Source organism: Amia ocellicauda, chromosome 18, assembly GCF_036373705.1.
Source record: "Amia ocellicauda isolate fAmiCal2 chromosome 18, fAmiCal2.hap1, whole genome shotgun sequence".
NCBI lineage: Eukaryota > Metazoa > Chordata > Actinopteri > Amiiformes > Amiidae > Amia > Amia ocellicauda.
In genome coordinates, this window is record NC_089867.1 from 12,758,018 (window position 1) to 12,776,616 (window position 18,599).

At 39.8% G+C, this 18,599-nt stretch overlaps 1 protein-coding gene across 1 annotated transcript; it reads right to left on the reverse strand.

The window, feature by feature from the left end:
• Positions 1-2,976: 2,976 nt before the first annotated feature.
• Positions 2,977-9,935, reverse strand: LOC136714099 (kinesin-like protein KIF18A; the record flags this gene model as incomplete). Its single annotated transcript, XM_066691410.1, has 11 exons — positions 2,977-3,197; positions 3,399-3,499; positions 3,862-3,936; positions 4,216-4,392; positions 5,295-5,492; positions 6,120-6,230; positions 6,806-6,910; positions 7,444-7,601; positions 7,943-8,141; positions 8,366-8,532; positions 9,737-9,935. Coding segments are annotated over 11 exons (1,548 nt in total), but the record flags the coding sequence as incomplete, so codon positions are not given.
• Positions 9,936-18,599: the final 8,664 nt, after the last annotated feature.

Genomic DNA, 18,599 nt, shown 5'->3' on the forward strand with positions numbered 1-18,599 from the left:
TGTAAACAGAGAGTGTGTGAGTCTCAGTCTGTATACAGAGAGTGTGTGCGTCTCAGTCCGTATACAGAGAGTGTGCGTCTCAGTCAGTGTACAGAGAGTGTGTGCGTCTCAGTCTGTATACAGAGAGTGTGTGCGTCTCAGTCAGTATACAGAGAGTGTGTGCGTCTCAGTCCGTATACAGAGAGTGTGAGTCTCAGTCAGCATACAGTGTGCGTCTCAGTCAGCATACAGAGTATACAGACTTTGACACGAAGCACACTACTAATGCATTTTAAAGTGACAGTTGAGATAAGAAGCTGTTAAGAAAACTGATAAGAGATAAAATGTCCCCTGTAGTGTCTGACCAAAATGACCAGTGGTTAGATTGACAGGTTCGAGTGAGTTAAGTTTGATTGACAAGTTCCTCCACAGGGGTACGTGCTTGGTCTCTTAGTATCTTCGAGGAGTTCTTCATAATAAAATGTGTATTGTCTAGCTTGAGAAGCATGTGTGCTAAACGTTCTCCAAAGGAGTCGGGTGTCGGCGGTGTTGACAGTCTCGTAAGAGATGCCCGTGACAAGGGGGCTCGTGTGAATAGACAATATGTGGGACACTGGCTTTCGGATCAAGACACTTACATGATGCGTAAGTCTGCTAGGGTGAGACTAGAGAAACAGGACAGTTGTTTCAGAGATGCACTGGCAATCCAATGGGCCACTGTTTGACAGGTTTACGAGAGCTAGGATTGATTGACAGGCTCGTCAGTACCTTGTTTGATTGACAGGTTTGTTGGTGTTGTGTTTGGTATCATAGTATTTTTTGAGGAGCTCTTCATACAAAATGTGTATTGGTCAGTGTGAGAGGCATGTTGGGGCAGAGTGTACAATGACTGACAGGAGCATAGACAGGGAGAGAGAGTTACATGTATATAGGGGTTTTGTTTTAAGTCAAAACCTCAGTGAGCTCCGTATGAGGATTGAAACAGGAATTGCAGTGAGGGTGTGCTGTGTGATGTGCGAGTTGAACAACATGTTTGTATAGTTGAGAGTGAAAAGCAGGCGGCTGCTGCATCAGCAGACAAGAGACAGAGAGGGAGAGATGTGTGAAAGCTGGGGTGAAAAGAGAGACAGAAAGTGCATTACAATTTTATTAAGAAATCCCTCACCAGTATACAACGTTGTATCAACATTTTTTTATACACAAATTAAAACAGAAAAGCATAAAGAAAAAAGCAACTTATGAATTAAGCAAAACTTTATATAGTTATAAGATGATTTATCCTTGAGCACAGTAATGTTGAATGGAATTGTGAAGAGGACGCCACAGCGTTGAGAATGTCCTGCTTCTCACTGCGGCGACACAGTCCTGCTGTTCTATTGAGAAGCATGTAAAATGACGTTTTGTGAAAACGCCAAGTGTATCACCAACAGTCCTCTTCATCACCCCCGCACTCTCACGTGAACACTGCATGACACTCCCACGGGCTCGTCAGAGAAACGTAATTCCCTAACAAATTAAGATATATTTTGGACTGAATCTGTGACTTCTTTCGCCATGCTTTCTAGTTACGGATCTAGTGTTTTCACAGCATAGACAGAAGTACGTAACACACCTCTCATTTCTCTTTCTCACTCTGAGTTTGCAGGCAGAGTTGAAGATGGTCTTTTCAAAGGTTTGGAAACTTTAAAAATGTTGAGCTAGGTGTGTTACGTACTTCTATCTATGCTGTGAAAACACTAGATCCGTAACTAGAAAGCATGGCGAAAGAAGTCACAGATTCAGTCCAAAATATATCTTAATTTGTTAGGGAATTACGTTTCTCTGACGAGCCCGTGGGAGTGTCATGCAGTGTTCACGTGAGAGTGCGGGGGTGATGAAGAGGACTGTTGGTGATACACTTGGCGTTTTCACAAAACGTCATTTTACATGCTTCTCAATAGAACAGCAGGACTGTGTCGCCGCAGTGAGAAGCAGGACATTCTCAACGCTGTGGCGTCCTCTTCACAATTCCATTCAACATTACTGTGCTCAAGGATAAATCATCTTATAACTATATAAAGTTTTGCTTTATTCATAAGTTGCTTTTTTCTTTATGCTTTTCTGTTTTAATTTGTGTATAAAAAAATGTTGATACAACGTTGTATACTGGTGAGGGAATTCTTAATAAAATTGTAATGCACTTTCTGTCTCTCTTTTCACCCCAGCTTTCACACATCTCTCCCTCTCTGTCTCTTGTCTGCTGATGCAGCAGCCGCCTGCTTTTCACTCTCAACTATACAAACATGTTGTTCAACTCGCACATCACACAGCACACCCTCACTGCAATTCCTGTTTCAATCCTCATACGGAGCTCACTGAGGTTTTGACTTAAAACAAAACCCCTATATACATGTAACTCTCTCTCCCTGTCTATGCTCCTGTCAGTCATTGTACACTCTGCCCCAACATGCCTCTCACACTGACCAATACACATTTTGTATGAAGAGCTCCTCAAAAAATACTATGATACCAAACACAACACCAACAAACCTGTCAATCAAACAAGGTACTGACGAGCCTGTCAATCAATCCTAGCTCTCGTAAACCTGTCAAACAGTGGCCCATTGGATTGCCAGTGCATCTCTGAAACAACTGTCCTGTTTCTCTAGTCTCACCCTAGCAGACTTACGCATCATGTAAGTGTCTTGATCCGAAAGCCAGTGTCCCACATATTGTCTATTCACACGAGCCCCCTTGTCACGGGCATCTCTTACGAGACTGTCAACACCGCCGACACCCGACTCCTTTGGAGAACGTTTAGCACACATGCTTCTCAAGCTAGACAATACACATTTTATTATGAAGAACTCCTCGAAGATACTAAGAGACCAAGCACGTACCCCTGTGGAGGAACTTGTCAATCAAACTTAACTCACTCGAACCTGTCAATCTAACCACTGGTCATTTTGGTCAGACACTACACGGGACATTTTATTTTTTAACAGTTTTCTTATCAGCTTCTTATCTCACCTGTCACTTTGACATGAAGCACAGCTTACAAAACTTGTATGTGCACTTTCCTATTCAAATAATGCTGCTCTGCTTTTAGAATCATGATGATTGCAGATTACAGGTGGTGACGGGGCTCCCCATCCCTTAATGTAACTGGGGTAGTGTAGTCTTAGCTGGGAAGTCTGTGAACCTCAGGGGGTTCAGGGCACACGTCTTCAGTAAGTGGCCTAGGAGGAGAGAGGAGAGAATTAAGAAAAGAAAGATTTATTAGTAAGGGATTTAGGCAGGATGGGGGGGGGTGTCTTGTCTGATGTCTGTGATTTTACACAAGACCCTCCTAAAATACAGAGCAAATCAAACTGCTATACAAGAGGGCAGTGAGGGAAGAACAAATGAAGCAGCAAAACAAAATCAAAGTACAAACTTACTTCTCAATTTCAGCTGGTTCCTGAATTCTTTCAGGCTGCTCATCTGGGACCATCACCTTTTTCTCCTTGTACTCTTTCAACTCTTGTTGAAGCAGGAGATTCTGCAAGCAGGAACACAGATTGGTTGCAAACAACCATATGTAAATGTGAAACAGAGACTACACGCACACCGAAAAGCTCGAAAAGTCAAAACTACATTTTCAGTACTGTTCTCTAGCAGGCTGCGCTCCATCCAGAACATTGTAATCCAAACAGGGCCAGGCTGATGGCTGGTCGCTACTGCACGTGCACAGCAGGTCGAGGTGCTCCGATTTCTGAGCGCACACAGCCCGCATTAACCAGAGAGGTTGAATGCAGTTCTATGTGAGGAGCTGCTTTGTTGGTGTGCACAGGTTAACCAGCCACCCCTGCTATACTGCTGCTCTAACCTACTTGTAGTGCGGCCCTCTCCTGAAGTGCTTACCTCTTTCTTCAGGTTGTCACAGATTACAACATACTGGCAGAAATGACTGTCAAGTTTGACAACGTTGCTCTTCGGCTAGAAAACATAAAGAACACGGATATGTGTGAAAAGGTATTGGAGCAAAAACATTTTCATACAAATGCTAAATTCAGGCCCCCCACCCCACATTTTTTACTAACTTTATACAAAAAGTTACTGATATAGACAGATTTAACCAATTCAGTCCCACGTGCACTTTCAAGTATCCATGAGAAGTTGGAGGCAAGAACAATAAATACGTTTTCAACAATGCATAGCACTGGTGGCACACTCATTTTACACATTTAAAGTCCTAAAACAAAGAAATGTACATACAGATGCCTTGATCTCCTTGGCTCTGCTGGCAAACGTCAGGGTATTGTAGGTGTTGGTGTAGGACAGAGATGAAGGGCTGATGTTAGCAATCATTGTGGTGAAGCAGTTTCCTCCGAGTGAGTCCTTGAGCAGATAGGTGAGTTTGCTATCCCTGTAAGGGATGCGTGATTTTTTCATCTGTAAAAGTAATCAAGAAAGCAAAAACTAATTTTAATATATTTGACACTAAGCAATCCAAACCTTGTCCCACCCACCAATTGTCCATTAAAAGCAGACCTCTATGTAGGGTGTTTTTAAGAGGTATAAGGCTGAACCTGTAAAATAAATGTGTAAATAATTACTAAAACAGAAATAAGGGTAGTCTCAGATTTATTTATGCTGATTTTCCTCATCTTGCAGAAGAAGCAACCCCATTTTGAAATGTTGGGTGTACACTGCTTTGTGCCAAGAAAATACAGAGGTTTACAGAGAAAAGTTACAGAGGTTTGGTATAAAATCTCTTCTGCCAATTCTCTACAGAAAACAAAACTAAAAACAACAACTCTGCATTAACAAAATGAGGACTTGATAAGACCACTAAAAGAAGAGAAAGGTGACAAAACAAAATAATATATAATGATCAGAATCTGTGCCAAAAAGCTTTTATATTATTTCATGTTGTCCTAGGGTCTGAGACGCCAATTAAGAATCAGCTTGGGAGATTTACACCCTTTAAGATTTATATTTTATCAAGTAAACAAAATGTACCTGCAGAACAAAACTGTCTATCCACAAAGTAACCCAGCACTTCAATCTAGTGATGACTCACACCTATAGCCCGGACTTATTAGGCTGGAGGAGAAGCAAGCCAGCCTCGTGTCTGAAACACTTAGAGACAGGCTTACTCAAACTCTAGTAAAATTACAATTTAATGAGGCACCAGTAGAGGAGCAGATGGCCCCATGGGAACACGTCCCTCCTCTTTGTGATATTAGAGCCCCATCTTCCCATCATGTGGGTTTAGAAAACTCTACTACTCTGATATCGACAATGTTTTCTGGATCAAACCATGATGCAGTGAAGCCAACTTGAGTTGCTACCTTGGGATCTGCCAGGGCACTGATGATCCTGCCCAGGACGAGGAGTGACCGGTTGATGTTGGCCCCCTCCAGAGTCCTCACCCCCTTGGCGTTGGTGGGACTGCCACGCTCGGAACCTGCCAGGTCAACCAGGTTCAGTTTGGCGACTCTCATGGTCTGGTTAATGCGGTGTGTGTTGTTGTGTTGCTTGATGTAAATCTGACAGGGAGGGAAAAGGAGAATCTCACCAGCAGGTAAACAACACAGTTTTCTTACGGTAAGGTAAGGTCATACAACTAAATAGATTGTTTACATTGTTTTAACACATATTAGTCCCAATGTTTCATCATGGCATCAACTATTGACAGGTCAACAACAAAAATGTAACAGCGTAACGCTGTATTGTGTGTTTCATTTATATGCACACACAGACAAAATACATTTCTTTAGGATTTAAATGTTCTGTGGAACAAATCTTGAATTTGATCAAACTGTTTATTTCAACATAATTAGCAAGGAATGAAAAAGCTACAAATTGCTTTAGAGAACAATGAATACAAAAATGCTGGTGTGTGGAATGTTAAAAACTTAAAAATCATTCAATAAAGCTGAATGAATTGTAAATCTCAGACATCACAGGGGGTATTAGCTTACTTTGTGGAGCTTGAATATGATATACACTTAAGACTGAATTCTAGAAAAAATGTTGTCAACACTTTAATAAAATCAAGAGAATGCAGCATTCTTGGCATGATTGGTCACCACGCTGACAGCCTAGCTGTAGCCTAAGTGAAAAATGTGACCCCTAACCCCATGAATACTCTACAGATTGGATGTCCTATTTACCTGGAACACCGCATGGGATCGTGAGGAGGAGGTGTTCAGTGGAGTGGGGAGTTGTGTCCTCTTCTTGTTTCCATTCTCCAGCATTTTGAGGACATGCGCTGCTGATTTTGGCTACAATGTGTTGGGTACGACACAAAATAACCTTGTTATCATTAAAGGCCTTTAATGAATACAGAGTTTTTATAGATTGTTTTAAGTGAATTAAAACTGAGACAAGAAATTAAAAAATCTTAAAAAAAAAAAAAAAAGAAATTGTGCCAGATTTCTAATCACCCGACAGGTTCAGCAGCAGCAGAAACGTGGAGAAATCTGTGAAGTGGCCCAAGAGGCAGGAGGGTGAGGGGGTGAGCTCTAGTGCACAGATTCAGATTGACAGGTGAGTGGGGGTTAGCTTGAAGTGGTCAATAAGGGGAGAGGGAGATTGAAATATATTTAAATCAGGTAGGAAAATCTAATTAATAATTCTAGTAAAACACACTTATTTTCATTCAACCCTTCTTGATCCACAGAGAACTTATCTGAAAAGAAGCAGAATGTCCTCATTATAAACACAATTTATCAATAACGTAGTTGGAGGCAAACACACAAAGTGAACTCATATGCCGGGCTGGCCTCATGCATCACCCAGGAGGCAGATATCTGTACCACGGACAGAAAAGTCCCATGTCACTCAATATAGTTGGTACCTGATGCAATGAGAGTCCTGGCACCACGATTCCATATTTGCGTTCTTCCTGTACAGTCAAAGGGCCAGACTTGGACAGCAGGTCCCTGATCTGCTCATTGTACACCTTCAAAACACAAAGACCATTCACTTTGGTTTTCTTGCAGATCATCCGGGGACCAGTGAATTCTTTACAGTAAGTGGAGGAAAACAACTAAACAAAGTTTAGTGCAGATCAATCAAAACAGTTATAATGCTTTATATTCCACACATTAAACACATTAAAGGTAAATCAGCAGTGCAAATGGTCAATGATGTGGGGAGATCACATGTGTTTCTACTTCGAATGAAAAGTACATGGAGTTTTCATGGACAGCATGTGATTGTATTTCCAGTGTTTTCCCCAGAATTTCCATCGACGCACAGATGGGGGTGAAGCGTTAGCAGATCGTAGTCTGTCGTTCAGGGACGGGCGGCTCCTGAGCTTAGGGGGACAGGCCCAGTATAATTGCAGGGGAAGCACTGATTTCCAGACAACACATCTTGGCGAGTGAGTTGGCTCTTCACACAATGACACCCTGCCACAGCAAATTTACCAGCAGCTTGGCACGGAAACACTGGGATTGGTGTGAAATGGGAACAAAAATCAAGGACATTCACCTCAAGGTAAGAGACGGCAATGTCGAACTCCTTTTCATCTCTGAGCTGATCGATGCGGCTGTACAGCTCTTTCATGGTGAGGTACATCACTCCTGGTTCATTCTCTGTGCCCAACATTGTGTGGGTCTTCCCGGCACCAGTCGCACCGTAGGCAAACACTGGAGAATTTCAGATGATAAAAGCGGGAATTGTGAAGATGCACACAATACCATGCTTGGCAAGGTTTTTGGGCCTTATTGTGTCATGATAAAACAGCCGAAACTTATTTGACTTAATTGATGCACAGCTAATAAGAAACAAAAGTGTCTGGGCCAAGTAAGATACTTTAGACTTATTTTTATTTTTTATTTATTTTCCCTTTTTCTCCACCGTCCTGGCCACAATGAAGAAACATAACCAAGAGAAAATGCACCATTAATTGTTAGTGACTTTACCATCTTAGACTATCCTTTTAGTTGCTCCCTGATATAACTGCAGAGATCATTTTAGTGGCAATCACCTGTGCCATTGTATCCATTTAGAACTGAATCGACCACTCCTTTGATTGAGCTTTCAAACACATCCAGTTGTGTGGAATTTTCGGGAAGCACATTATCAAAGATGAATTTCAGATCCTTGTGGGCCTTCTTGTTGTCGTCCCTGTTTGCAAACCTTGGCGCCTGGGGACAATGTTGGGGTGCAAATGGATCCTTGGGTATCTGAAATGAAGAAACAGTTCCCCCAGAGGGTGTTGGGAAATGGCCTTTTACCCCAGAAACACTTGAATAACCTATTTCAAAGTCACTGACAGGCCCATGTGAGCACTCAGTCACTTGTCCCGCCTCCTGCTACAGCTCAAGTACACGGCACACAGGCGAAAGTCCCTCTTTGCCTTCTTCATTGCTTCTGTGTCATTGAAGTTCGAAGTTCAAAGATAACTCACTTCCTGCTCTTTGGGATCAAAGACGAGCACGTGGTCGTCAACCACATGAACCACCTTCCTGATGTTGCCATCTTTTCGTTTGGTGTCCTCTGGCCGCAAGCGCACAACCACTTTCACATGGCTGCACTTTTTGCTCTTGCTGCCAGCTGCCTCTTTATTTTCAGAGTCTATTCAGAGAATAAAAAATACAAAAATGGAGAAGATTGAGAAATTGAGAAAAAGGTAGACAACTGACAGTAACCCTGATTGAAGCAAAGCTGCAGCTATCAGTAAACTAGAACCATTAAAAGCTTATTAAAAAAAATGTAGACTAATAAATACAATGATCCTTTTGCACAGATTGCGCAAACACAGATTGGAAGTGGGAGAGAAGCATACCTTAGCACATACCTATGAATATGAATCTTTACCATGACTCGTTTATGTTTTTTTCCCCCAAAAGTAAAAAGATATTTGAACATTTCTGTGCTTATTGCACAGTTGATTTACTGGACGTACAGTGAAATTGTACCTCATGGACATCATGGACAAGCTCAGCTGCATCCCAGTTTCTGAGGTTTAATTCAGACAGTTCACAGAATATATAACCTCATCTGGCGCCCTCGTCACATATGCCACGTCTCAAATCGCATACTTGGATACTTCATTATGCAGTTTTTGAGTGTACCAGACAGTAGTGCGTACACACTGAGAAAGATGACCAAATGAAGTACATTAACGATGCGCAGATGATATCCTAAAAAATAATCCCGTCCCAGGATTTGAATGGGACTCCAATGCCCACCCCACCGAGCTGCTTCAGACAATGTAAAGCATTAGTATTACATTTAATTGTGGCATTACAATACTATATAATAACCCATCAATCAGGTAAATGCTTTTTATAAAATCGGGAAATAGCTCATCTTTCTGTTGAACAGTAGGACATTTAGCAGTGACGCACGGTGTTGGCGCCGTAATCTGTCAAATATAAACAGCCAAAATCACATATTGTATTAGTGCCCGCTTGTATGTTGGCAATGTAATACTTTGAAACAAATACACCCACAGATACATAAGTAAATCTTACCACTGGAAAGTAAACAAACAAACAAACAAACATAAAAACAGTAAGACGTATGGGAATAGCATATACGGAATGAACAGATATACTTTTAACTCCCCCGGGTATAACATGATAAACAACTGAGATCAACTGGAATGTGATTAATGGCAGACAGAAAAACTATGAAGACGATAGTCCGTTTAATGTCATATCATGAACAACACGAAATGTCGCCGGGGGTCGACTGTCCCCTAACGCAGAGAGTCGGTTCAAAAACCCCTTCAGATACACACAGCCTAGGAAGCACAGTGATCGAGCAAACACACCGTGGAGACCTGAAACCGGGAGCTGGGGTTCGGTGGTGTCGTGTTGGATACTATCATTTAGTCTCCAGTGAAGACGTGAGCTCACATGTAGGTCACACTGTGAGCTCACCAGAGCAGACGTCACACTGAGCTCATAGTGAGGCTTCCCTGTGCGCTCACTGTGACCTTTCCAACAGGGGGCGCTAAATATCCTCGCTGTAAATTAGATCGTCAACGCTGCCTAATTTACATGGGAACAGGTGTGTTACCTGAAGCGGTGCATTATGGGAGTAGCATGAAGTTTCGGTGTATTTTTCCCCCCTTTCTACATAGTGCACTGTTGCCAGGTCGGGGGATTGTCCTACCAATTTTGGGGGATTTTTAAGAGCCCTGGGGGGAAAAGAAAATCAATCAACACGATTATAATTCTTTCACACTGACTAATGAATGTATTACGAAGTCCAGCTTGTCGTGTGTATTATTACCGCAGGTCCGGTGGTCTGAGAAGAAAGTACTATTTATAACGTATTAATTATGAGGAGTTTCCAGCTGAAACGCCGTATTTAATTGAAATATTCAACAACAGAACGGATATGCGGGAGATATTTACTTTTGAATTGCGAAAGCTGCACAAAAAGCGTCTATAACCGTTCTGTTAATTACATTTAAAACGGGCTACAGAGTAACAATAACAGAACTAAAAACTAAAAAAAAACAGATATTTATTACAATACAACAATTACATTATTGAGAAACAGGCCCATTATGTGTTTGACCTCATTTTCAAAGATTTTTATGACTACATTTATGAATGTGGAATTTTGCCACTATAATAAGATTAAGTAATGGTCACTTTTTTTCTTTAGTGTATTCAGAGAAGTTCCCTTGACATCAGGTATGGTCTTCATTTGTTATGAAAAAGACTTAATCATTGTCTGTTTGCTTCAAGTCATGCAGATGGAAGAATATGGATTCTCATTAAAATTATGTAATTTGCAAGTATTTTCATTCTTCCAATTGATGCTATAATTGTTCTCTACCTTTTTTTGTCTTGCAGCAAATACTGATATTCAATTTGTCTTTCTTAAAAAAAACATTGGAGCATCTGGAGCAGAATCAAGGAATCATTATGAGGAATCAATCCTAATAAAAATAATTCCTGATGAGGATAAACACAACCAGTTGGTCTACAAAGTAGAGGAGTTTGAAGGGATTTTCAGTAAGTGCAATCACTTTTTACAATTATAATTCCCCCCACAATATTTTTTAGCTAACTGATTACAGTATGTCATTTTAGGAAAGATTTTGGGCTTTAAAATCAACTGGATTGTGCCACGTGGTCAGGTGAAAGAATAAACTGTTACCAAACATTAGTCACATAATTGTATTATTATTTTGTAATTTAAGTATTTCTATAACGTATCCGGTGACCACACATGATTTTCCATTGATATTCTACAAATTGTATTGTATTTACAGCATGACTTGATTTGCTTTCCAGAATGTGAGAAGCATTTTCATGATGGGGTGGCGGTAGAAGTAAAACTTGGAAAAATTAACAAAATGAAGACGACAGTAGAATTCTAAGTGCTTAATCAAATTGAAACGTTGTACAGATCACTAATAAATACATTTATGAGCATATTACTGTGTGTGTGTGTGTGTGTCTTGAATTTAATTACTGAATATCCATGTCACAGGGAACCCACCGTGTGAGCTGTGAGGTCACAGGGAACTCAGACTGTGAGGTCTCTGAGTGATTACAGATTTAGCTCACTGTGAGTTCCCTGTGAGCTCACAGTGACCTCACATTCTTCACTGGGGCAGCTCCAGAAACAGAAAGTAGGGCGAAATGGCAGAGACCCAAGGTTACTCACTCGTGGTCATTCTGATCATTCATGGTGACAATATTTGCACTCCCCCAAGTATTAGGCTGCCTGTTACACTTAAATGTGAGTGGATGGCAGAAAGAAAATCAACAAACTCGAGAGTCCGTAATATCAGAACTGCACTAACTGATTTGTGATGTCATAATGCCTCTCTTCATGCATGGGCCATGTGTGCACGTGCAATACACGTGAAAACACCAGTTAATCAAATAATCATATCAGAACTGCAACTGACCAGATGTTAATGATGCACTCAGTTTATTTTACAATAAACTACTATTACTACTACCACTATACTTCCTCCAATACCACCACCAATACTACTACTACTACTACTACTACTACTACTACTACTACTAATGATAATAATAATTTCCTAAAAACTAGGCAAAATAATACTTTGAGGTTCTTTAATACTTAGATAGGTAAATAGAAAGATAGATATTAAATTAGTAAGAACTTAATTTTACGATTACTGTACATTCTATTCTGTATAATATGGCATTTTATCCCTATAGATACAAGACCACAGCCTATTACAACACATCCCTGTCATGAAATATTATCTTTTTCAGTCAGAGGCTTTCCTAGGGATTAGGTTTCGGTGCAAAGAATTGGGTTTTAAAAGCCACACTGAAGCAGTACAAAATGTTAGTAGGGTAAAAAAAATCCCCTAATTTCTGTTTTCTTTCTGTCACACTTTCTACCTTTCTATGTCTTTCTTAAGAATATTTACTGCACAAATATACATCTATTTACAAGATCAGTATGCTATTAATGCCAAAACTTCTCAAACTGACTTAGACATTGTACTCTTTGATAGTGAACATGCTGTGAGGTATTGATGCATGGGTACAAGTCAGCTGTAGGTAATGACATTCTGAATCACAGAACATTTAGTCTGGGATGTCTGGGAATACCACATGTGCTATGTTATATTGTTTGACTAATGCAGATCCTACACTAAAACATTGTGTGAGTTATCAACCTCAAGTGTTCAGTAAAATAATTGAAATTTCTTGCACCTACCACATTCAGCTCAGGCAATTATATTAAGCATTGACAACATCGGCATCGTTAGACCCGGGCTTCCTCTTAGTAATAGCCCCGGGTCTATTGATCCATTTCAGATTATTTATTATATTATACTGACGTGCGAAAACTTAATACGAAAACACCGTCAGGCCCCCCACTCGTACTGGAGAGATCAATGTCAGCCGATGCCCCTGATTGACAATACACATTTCGATCATTGAGAGAGACAGTTAATCTAATATTTGAATTTAAGGTCACTAATAATACAGTTGAACTTACATTGTTTTTGAATATTATCAACTTGCTCAAATGCCTAAAGTTATTTTGGGTAAAGTGTATCCTTACTGGAGTCCATGTTTGTAAGATGTAAAGATGATTGTACTTCTCAAGGGAATTCAACCCACTGAGTTAAAAATGGGACATTTCTGTCAGATTTAATACATTTCTGTAAGAGTTCTGTAAAAAATGTCTGTGTGCATACCACTGCAGCCCTATACACTCACCTAAAGGATTATTAGGAACACCTGTTCAATTTCTCATTAATGCAATTATCTAACCAACCAATCACATGGCAGTTGCTTCAATGCATTTAGGGGTGTGGTCCTGGTCAAGACAATCTCCTGAACTCCAAACTGAATGTCTGAATGGGAAAGAAAGGTGATTTAAGCAATTTTGAGCGTGGCATGGTTGTTGGTGCCAGACGGGCCGGTCTGAGTATTTCACAATCTGCTCAGTTACTGGGATTTTCACGCACAACCATTTCTAGGGTTTACAAAGAATGGTGTGAAAAGGGAAAAACATCCAGTATGCGGCAGTCCTGTGGGCGAAAATGCCTTGTTGATGCTAGAGGTCAGAGGAGAATGGGCCGACTGATTCAAGCTGATAGAAGAGCAACTTTGACTGAAATAACCACTCGTTACAACCGAGGTACGCAGCAAAGCATTTGTGAAGCCACAACACGTACAACCTTGAGGCGGATGGGCTACAACAGCAGAAGACCCCACCGGGTACCACTCATCTCCACTACAAATAGGAAAAAGAGGCTACAATTTGCACAAGCTCACCAAAATTGGACAGTTGAAGACTGGAAAAATGTTGCCTGGTCTGATGAGTCTCGATTTCTGTTGAGACATTCAGATGGTAGAGTCAGAATTTGGCGTAAACAGAATGAGAACATGGATCCATCATGCCTTGTTACCACTGTGCAGGCTGGTGGTGGTGGTGTAATGGTGTGGGGGATGTTTTCTTGGCACACTTTAGGCCCCTTAGTGCCAATTGGGCATCGTTTAAATGCCACGGCCTACCTGAGCATTGTTTCTGACTATGTCCATCCCTTTATGACCACCATGTACCCATCCTCTGATGGCTACTTCCAGCAGGATAATGCACCATGTCACAAAGGTCGAATCATTTCAAATTGGTTTCGTGAACATGACAATGAGTTCACTGTACTAAACTGGCCCCCACAGTCACCAGATATCAACCCAATAGAGCATCTTTGGGATGTGGTGGAACGGGAGCTTCGTGCCCTGGATGTGCATCCCACAAATCTCCATCAACTGCAAGATGCTATCCTATCAATATGGGCCAACATTTCTAAAGAATGCTTTCAGCACCTTGTTGAATCAATGCCACGTAGAATTAAGGCAGTTCTGAAGGCGAAAGGGGGTCAAACACAGTATTAGTGTGGTGTTCCTAATAATCCTTTAGGTGAGTGTATAACACAACAGCCACATACACTCTCTGCCCTTGCCTCATCTGGGAGGGAGGAGGGGAGGTGGGGAGAGCAGTCTATCTTATGAATTTGGATCTGTACCTGTAAGATAAGTGGCATTGGTACGTGAATATACACATATGTACACATATCATTGATATAGAAGACATAAAAGATGAAGATGTGATAAGAACCTTTTCTGGTGTGAGCTGGAAAACAGATGCTGTACATCATAACAAGTGAATACATCTTCGTCAGGCTGCTGCTCTCCCAGTTTTCACATTTTGTTACATTAAAGCTTGCAGTCATGACACCTTGAAGTTGGAATGAAAATGTTATATACACAACCTACTGCACACATCCAAAGCAATATGTCTGAATACTTATAAAGTGCTCTGTGGCTACCCTGCAAAGGGCGCTATACAAATAACACATTTATTGATTGATTGATTGATTGATTGCAATCAACATATTTCAATGTTTTCACTTTAGTTTTTTCTGACATTTACTGTAACTTATCTTACCCTTAAAAGTCTTCAGTTTGAGCATTCAGGTTTTTAATAAAATATTAAGTAAAAAAAAAATGTGTATGCATCATTTTGTAATTTCACAAAATGGATCATCATAGGATGGGTCTGAATATGATTGGAAGAGAATATGTGTATATGACCAGACCCAGCCCACGTCATGGGAGGGATCACTACAGGCCCTGGAACCAGCCTGTCCTAATCACGAGACAACTGGGATGTAGGCACATGTAGCCAATGTAATTATGTGCATTTGTTTTCCAAATTTATGTTACATCGTTTGTGATCTTTTGTGAGGAAGTATGTAAATGAAAGAGACAACACGCCATTGGCCATGCTGAATTATGTTTCCTTATTTTCTCTATTCATACAATCAATTTTGGAAACTGAACAATAATTACCATAATCAAGACAGATGGATGGGGATGTGCCTTGATTTGAGGTATGTCTAGAATACACATGCAGGAAACACCTGCTTCAATTCCCAACTCTGTGAAATCCAGGGTATTCTAAACTGTAACATTAGATTTATGTTGTTTTAATTAAATGTTACGAAACATGTATTATAAGGATAAGGACTTGGCAAAAATAAAAATAGCTAAAGTAAAGTACTGCACAAGTCCTTATTGTGCAATGAAGCAATTTTTCTCCTTCACTTACAAAATAAATAATGGTACCCTCTTCTGGAAGAAACACAAATTGCAGAGTTTGCTTCTGGAATGCACTTCGGCCCAGATCAAAATGTGCAACTGGTAGGGTCAGGTTTTGATTCAATTTGGGCCTAAACAACACTTACTGCTATTAATTTATTAATTTATTTATATAATCTTTTAGTTTAATCAATTTCTGGGATGTCAAAAGTAATAATAAAAAGTTATTTTCAGAACCACAGTTCTTCCAGTCAGAGACACTAATTTGAAGAATCTGATTCTCCTATTGGCATAAATACAGAAATACCAGATATTATATAGAAATAAAACCCAGATCCAAAGTTAATAGAAGCTAGTCTTTGGTTTAATAGCCATGATTAGGAAGACACGTTTTTGGAAAAAATGGATATCAAAGAAAGACAGAATCTCAATATAGTTTACACTATTTTTATGGCACACATCATATAGTATATATAATGTTCACATACCCTGAAGAATCTTCATCCATCCATCCACTTTTTTATAGCTACTTCACACTTGTACATATATCAGGTTAGTTGACTTAGGGCCGGATTAAATCAAAACTCTGACCCACCTGCTAATAGAAAACTACAGAATTGTACTCAGTTGCGGCTTCATTTTTAGAGTGATGACATTTTCTTCTAATCATAAATGTAACCACTATGATGAACAGGTTTGTAGTTTGCTATTAGTGGGTGGGGCAAAGTTTTGATTTAATCCAGCCCTTACTCTTTTGTTGGAAATGATGCAATTGCTAATTGCAAAGGCCTCTTTTCGTCATGATGTCAATTCAGTTGTCATATCCCTACTGCTAAAGAAAGATAAAGACTATTCTAACTGTGCAAGTTATCGTTCTTTGACTTTAATCAATTCTGATGTAAAGCAATTTGCTGAAGTACAAACCGGCCGAAGAAACTCTGCCCTGTCAGGTGACTTCTCCACAAGCGAAGGTGACTCTATAAACTTCGCCAGATATCCACCAAATACATTATGTGAACTGTAAGTGATAGGTCCAGGGACAATGGGAGAACTGTTTCTTCTAGAATGCCCCATGTAGTCCACAAAGGGTTGGAGATTGATCATGAATACAGTGTTGCCGAGAAAGATGTAATGCCACAGCTTATAGTGACAAAGCACTTCTCTCTGCTGTCTACTGTGCGGTACTGGATGTAATTTCAAAATAATTCAACTGGGAAACAGAAGGAAAACTGAATGACGGAAGGAGGACTGAGGGAGCCTGGCTGTACAGAGTTTGCGAGCTGGGAGAATGATGCGCGGTGGAGGAAAAGAGGGTTGTTGACACCGAGAGATTAAAAGGGGTTTGGCTGAATTCGCTCCAGTTGCGGTAATGGAGCTGGGTGAGAAGTATAATTCAGACCAATGTATTTTTATGGAGATCTAGCTTTGTGTAATACAAATAAAACTATTCCAATTATATCATGGTGTCTTTGATCTTTTGTTGCTGAAGTGCCCACCAATAACTTAGACCTTGCAGGGAATTGATTGAGGTTCCTCAACTCAGTGAGCGGGTGGCGTAGTCCCTTGGAAAATTGTTATGGGGCAGTTTCTCATACACCTCGCTCCTTAGACCCCTTAGAAAATATACCAGTTTTGGCAAATGGTTATCTTTTTCTGAAATGTAGACCTGGCTGTCACATGGTTTGGTTTAATCCATTCTTTATTCTTCAGAATTGAGGTTTTTAATATACCTGCTTGTGTTTTGGTTTGATTTGGTGTTTAGCCTTTTTTATTTCACTTTCTATATACATTTGTTTGTAGGGAAGACCGGGGACAGTTGTAACATTTTTAACTTTTGCTCCATTACTCCAAGACTGTTTGAGCTGGTTCTGTCATTAAAAGAAAGAAAAAAATACAAAAAAATGTACATCTGTCTTCTTAAATTTCACTGTTTTTATGTTTTTAAAGCTAACGTGCAGATCACAATATTGATTCAAATCCAAGGAGTCGGAGGTTACAATTGACCCCATACCTAGGATCAGTTGTAACAGTAGCCAGGGTCAAATGTAACAATTTGTGAATCTATAAAATAATAGAAAAGACATATATTTAACTCAGAAGTTATATATTGTTTTATACAGATTAACAAATATATATATATATATATATATATATATATATATATATATATATATGTAACCCCATTCCCATTCCTCTCGATTGTAAATTTCTTATGTTCTTATATGATTTGTTTTATTTAAGGCTTTTTATATTTACTTAGAAAATATTTTAAAACACTTAACTGTTCAATCTGAATAAATTAAAAGGACACCACTTGTTATCTATCTTTAAATCCACCATTGTTACAGAATCCTATGCTAATCTAATGAGGACTCGGACCATAATACAATCATAAAAATAGATTTGTTTGTATGGGGTCAAATGTAATGTGTTACAACTGATCCCCACTCTGGGAGCCAGGACAAAACTTCATTTTTACAAAAGAGGCACAAACAGTGACATCTAGCAATTATGTCAATTGATAGTACATATATTAATGATCAAGATAATATGTGGCAGAATGTGAACTGGGGAGCACAGAACAGAATATCACAACCCCCAAAAATGTACAAACCTAGCTAAACTGTTTATGGTGGATAACATATTTAGGTTTTGGTACAGTCAAATGTCTTACACTAAAATGCAAGAAATGACTAAAAGATTAATACAATTCCAGTTAACATAACATAGGGATGGGTATGGAGCAGAACACACTTCTTATAGGCAGACAATAATACGACTTCAGTTCAACAATAGCTCCCTCTGGTTGCTTATCGTATGCATTGAGTTTATTAATTTAACAGTATCAAAGTACTACAGTACATCATGCAATGCTCTGTTCAAAATATGAATATATGTTTACAGTAAGGGTTGATAACGCATATTATTTCTGTATTAACTAGGACAGTATATTTCCTCCAGGTTTCCCTCACTAGAGTTTCGTGCTGTCACTTTTTCCCCGACTCACTTCCGCCACTCCCTGGGCACTTCTCGCGTGTTTTGGGGGCGTTGACGTCACTGACGTTTCTC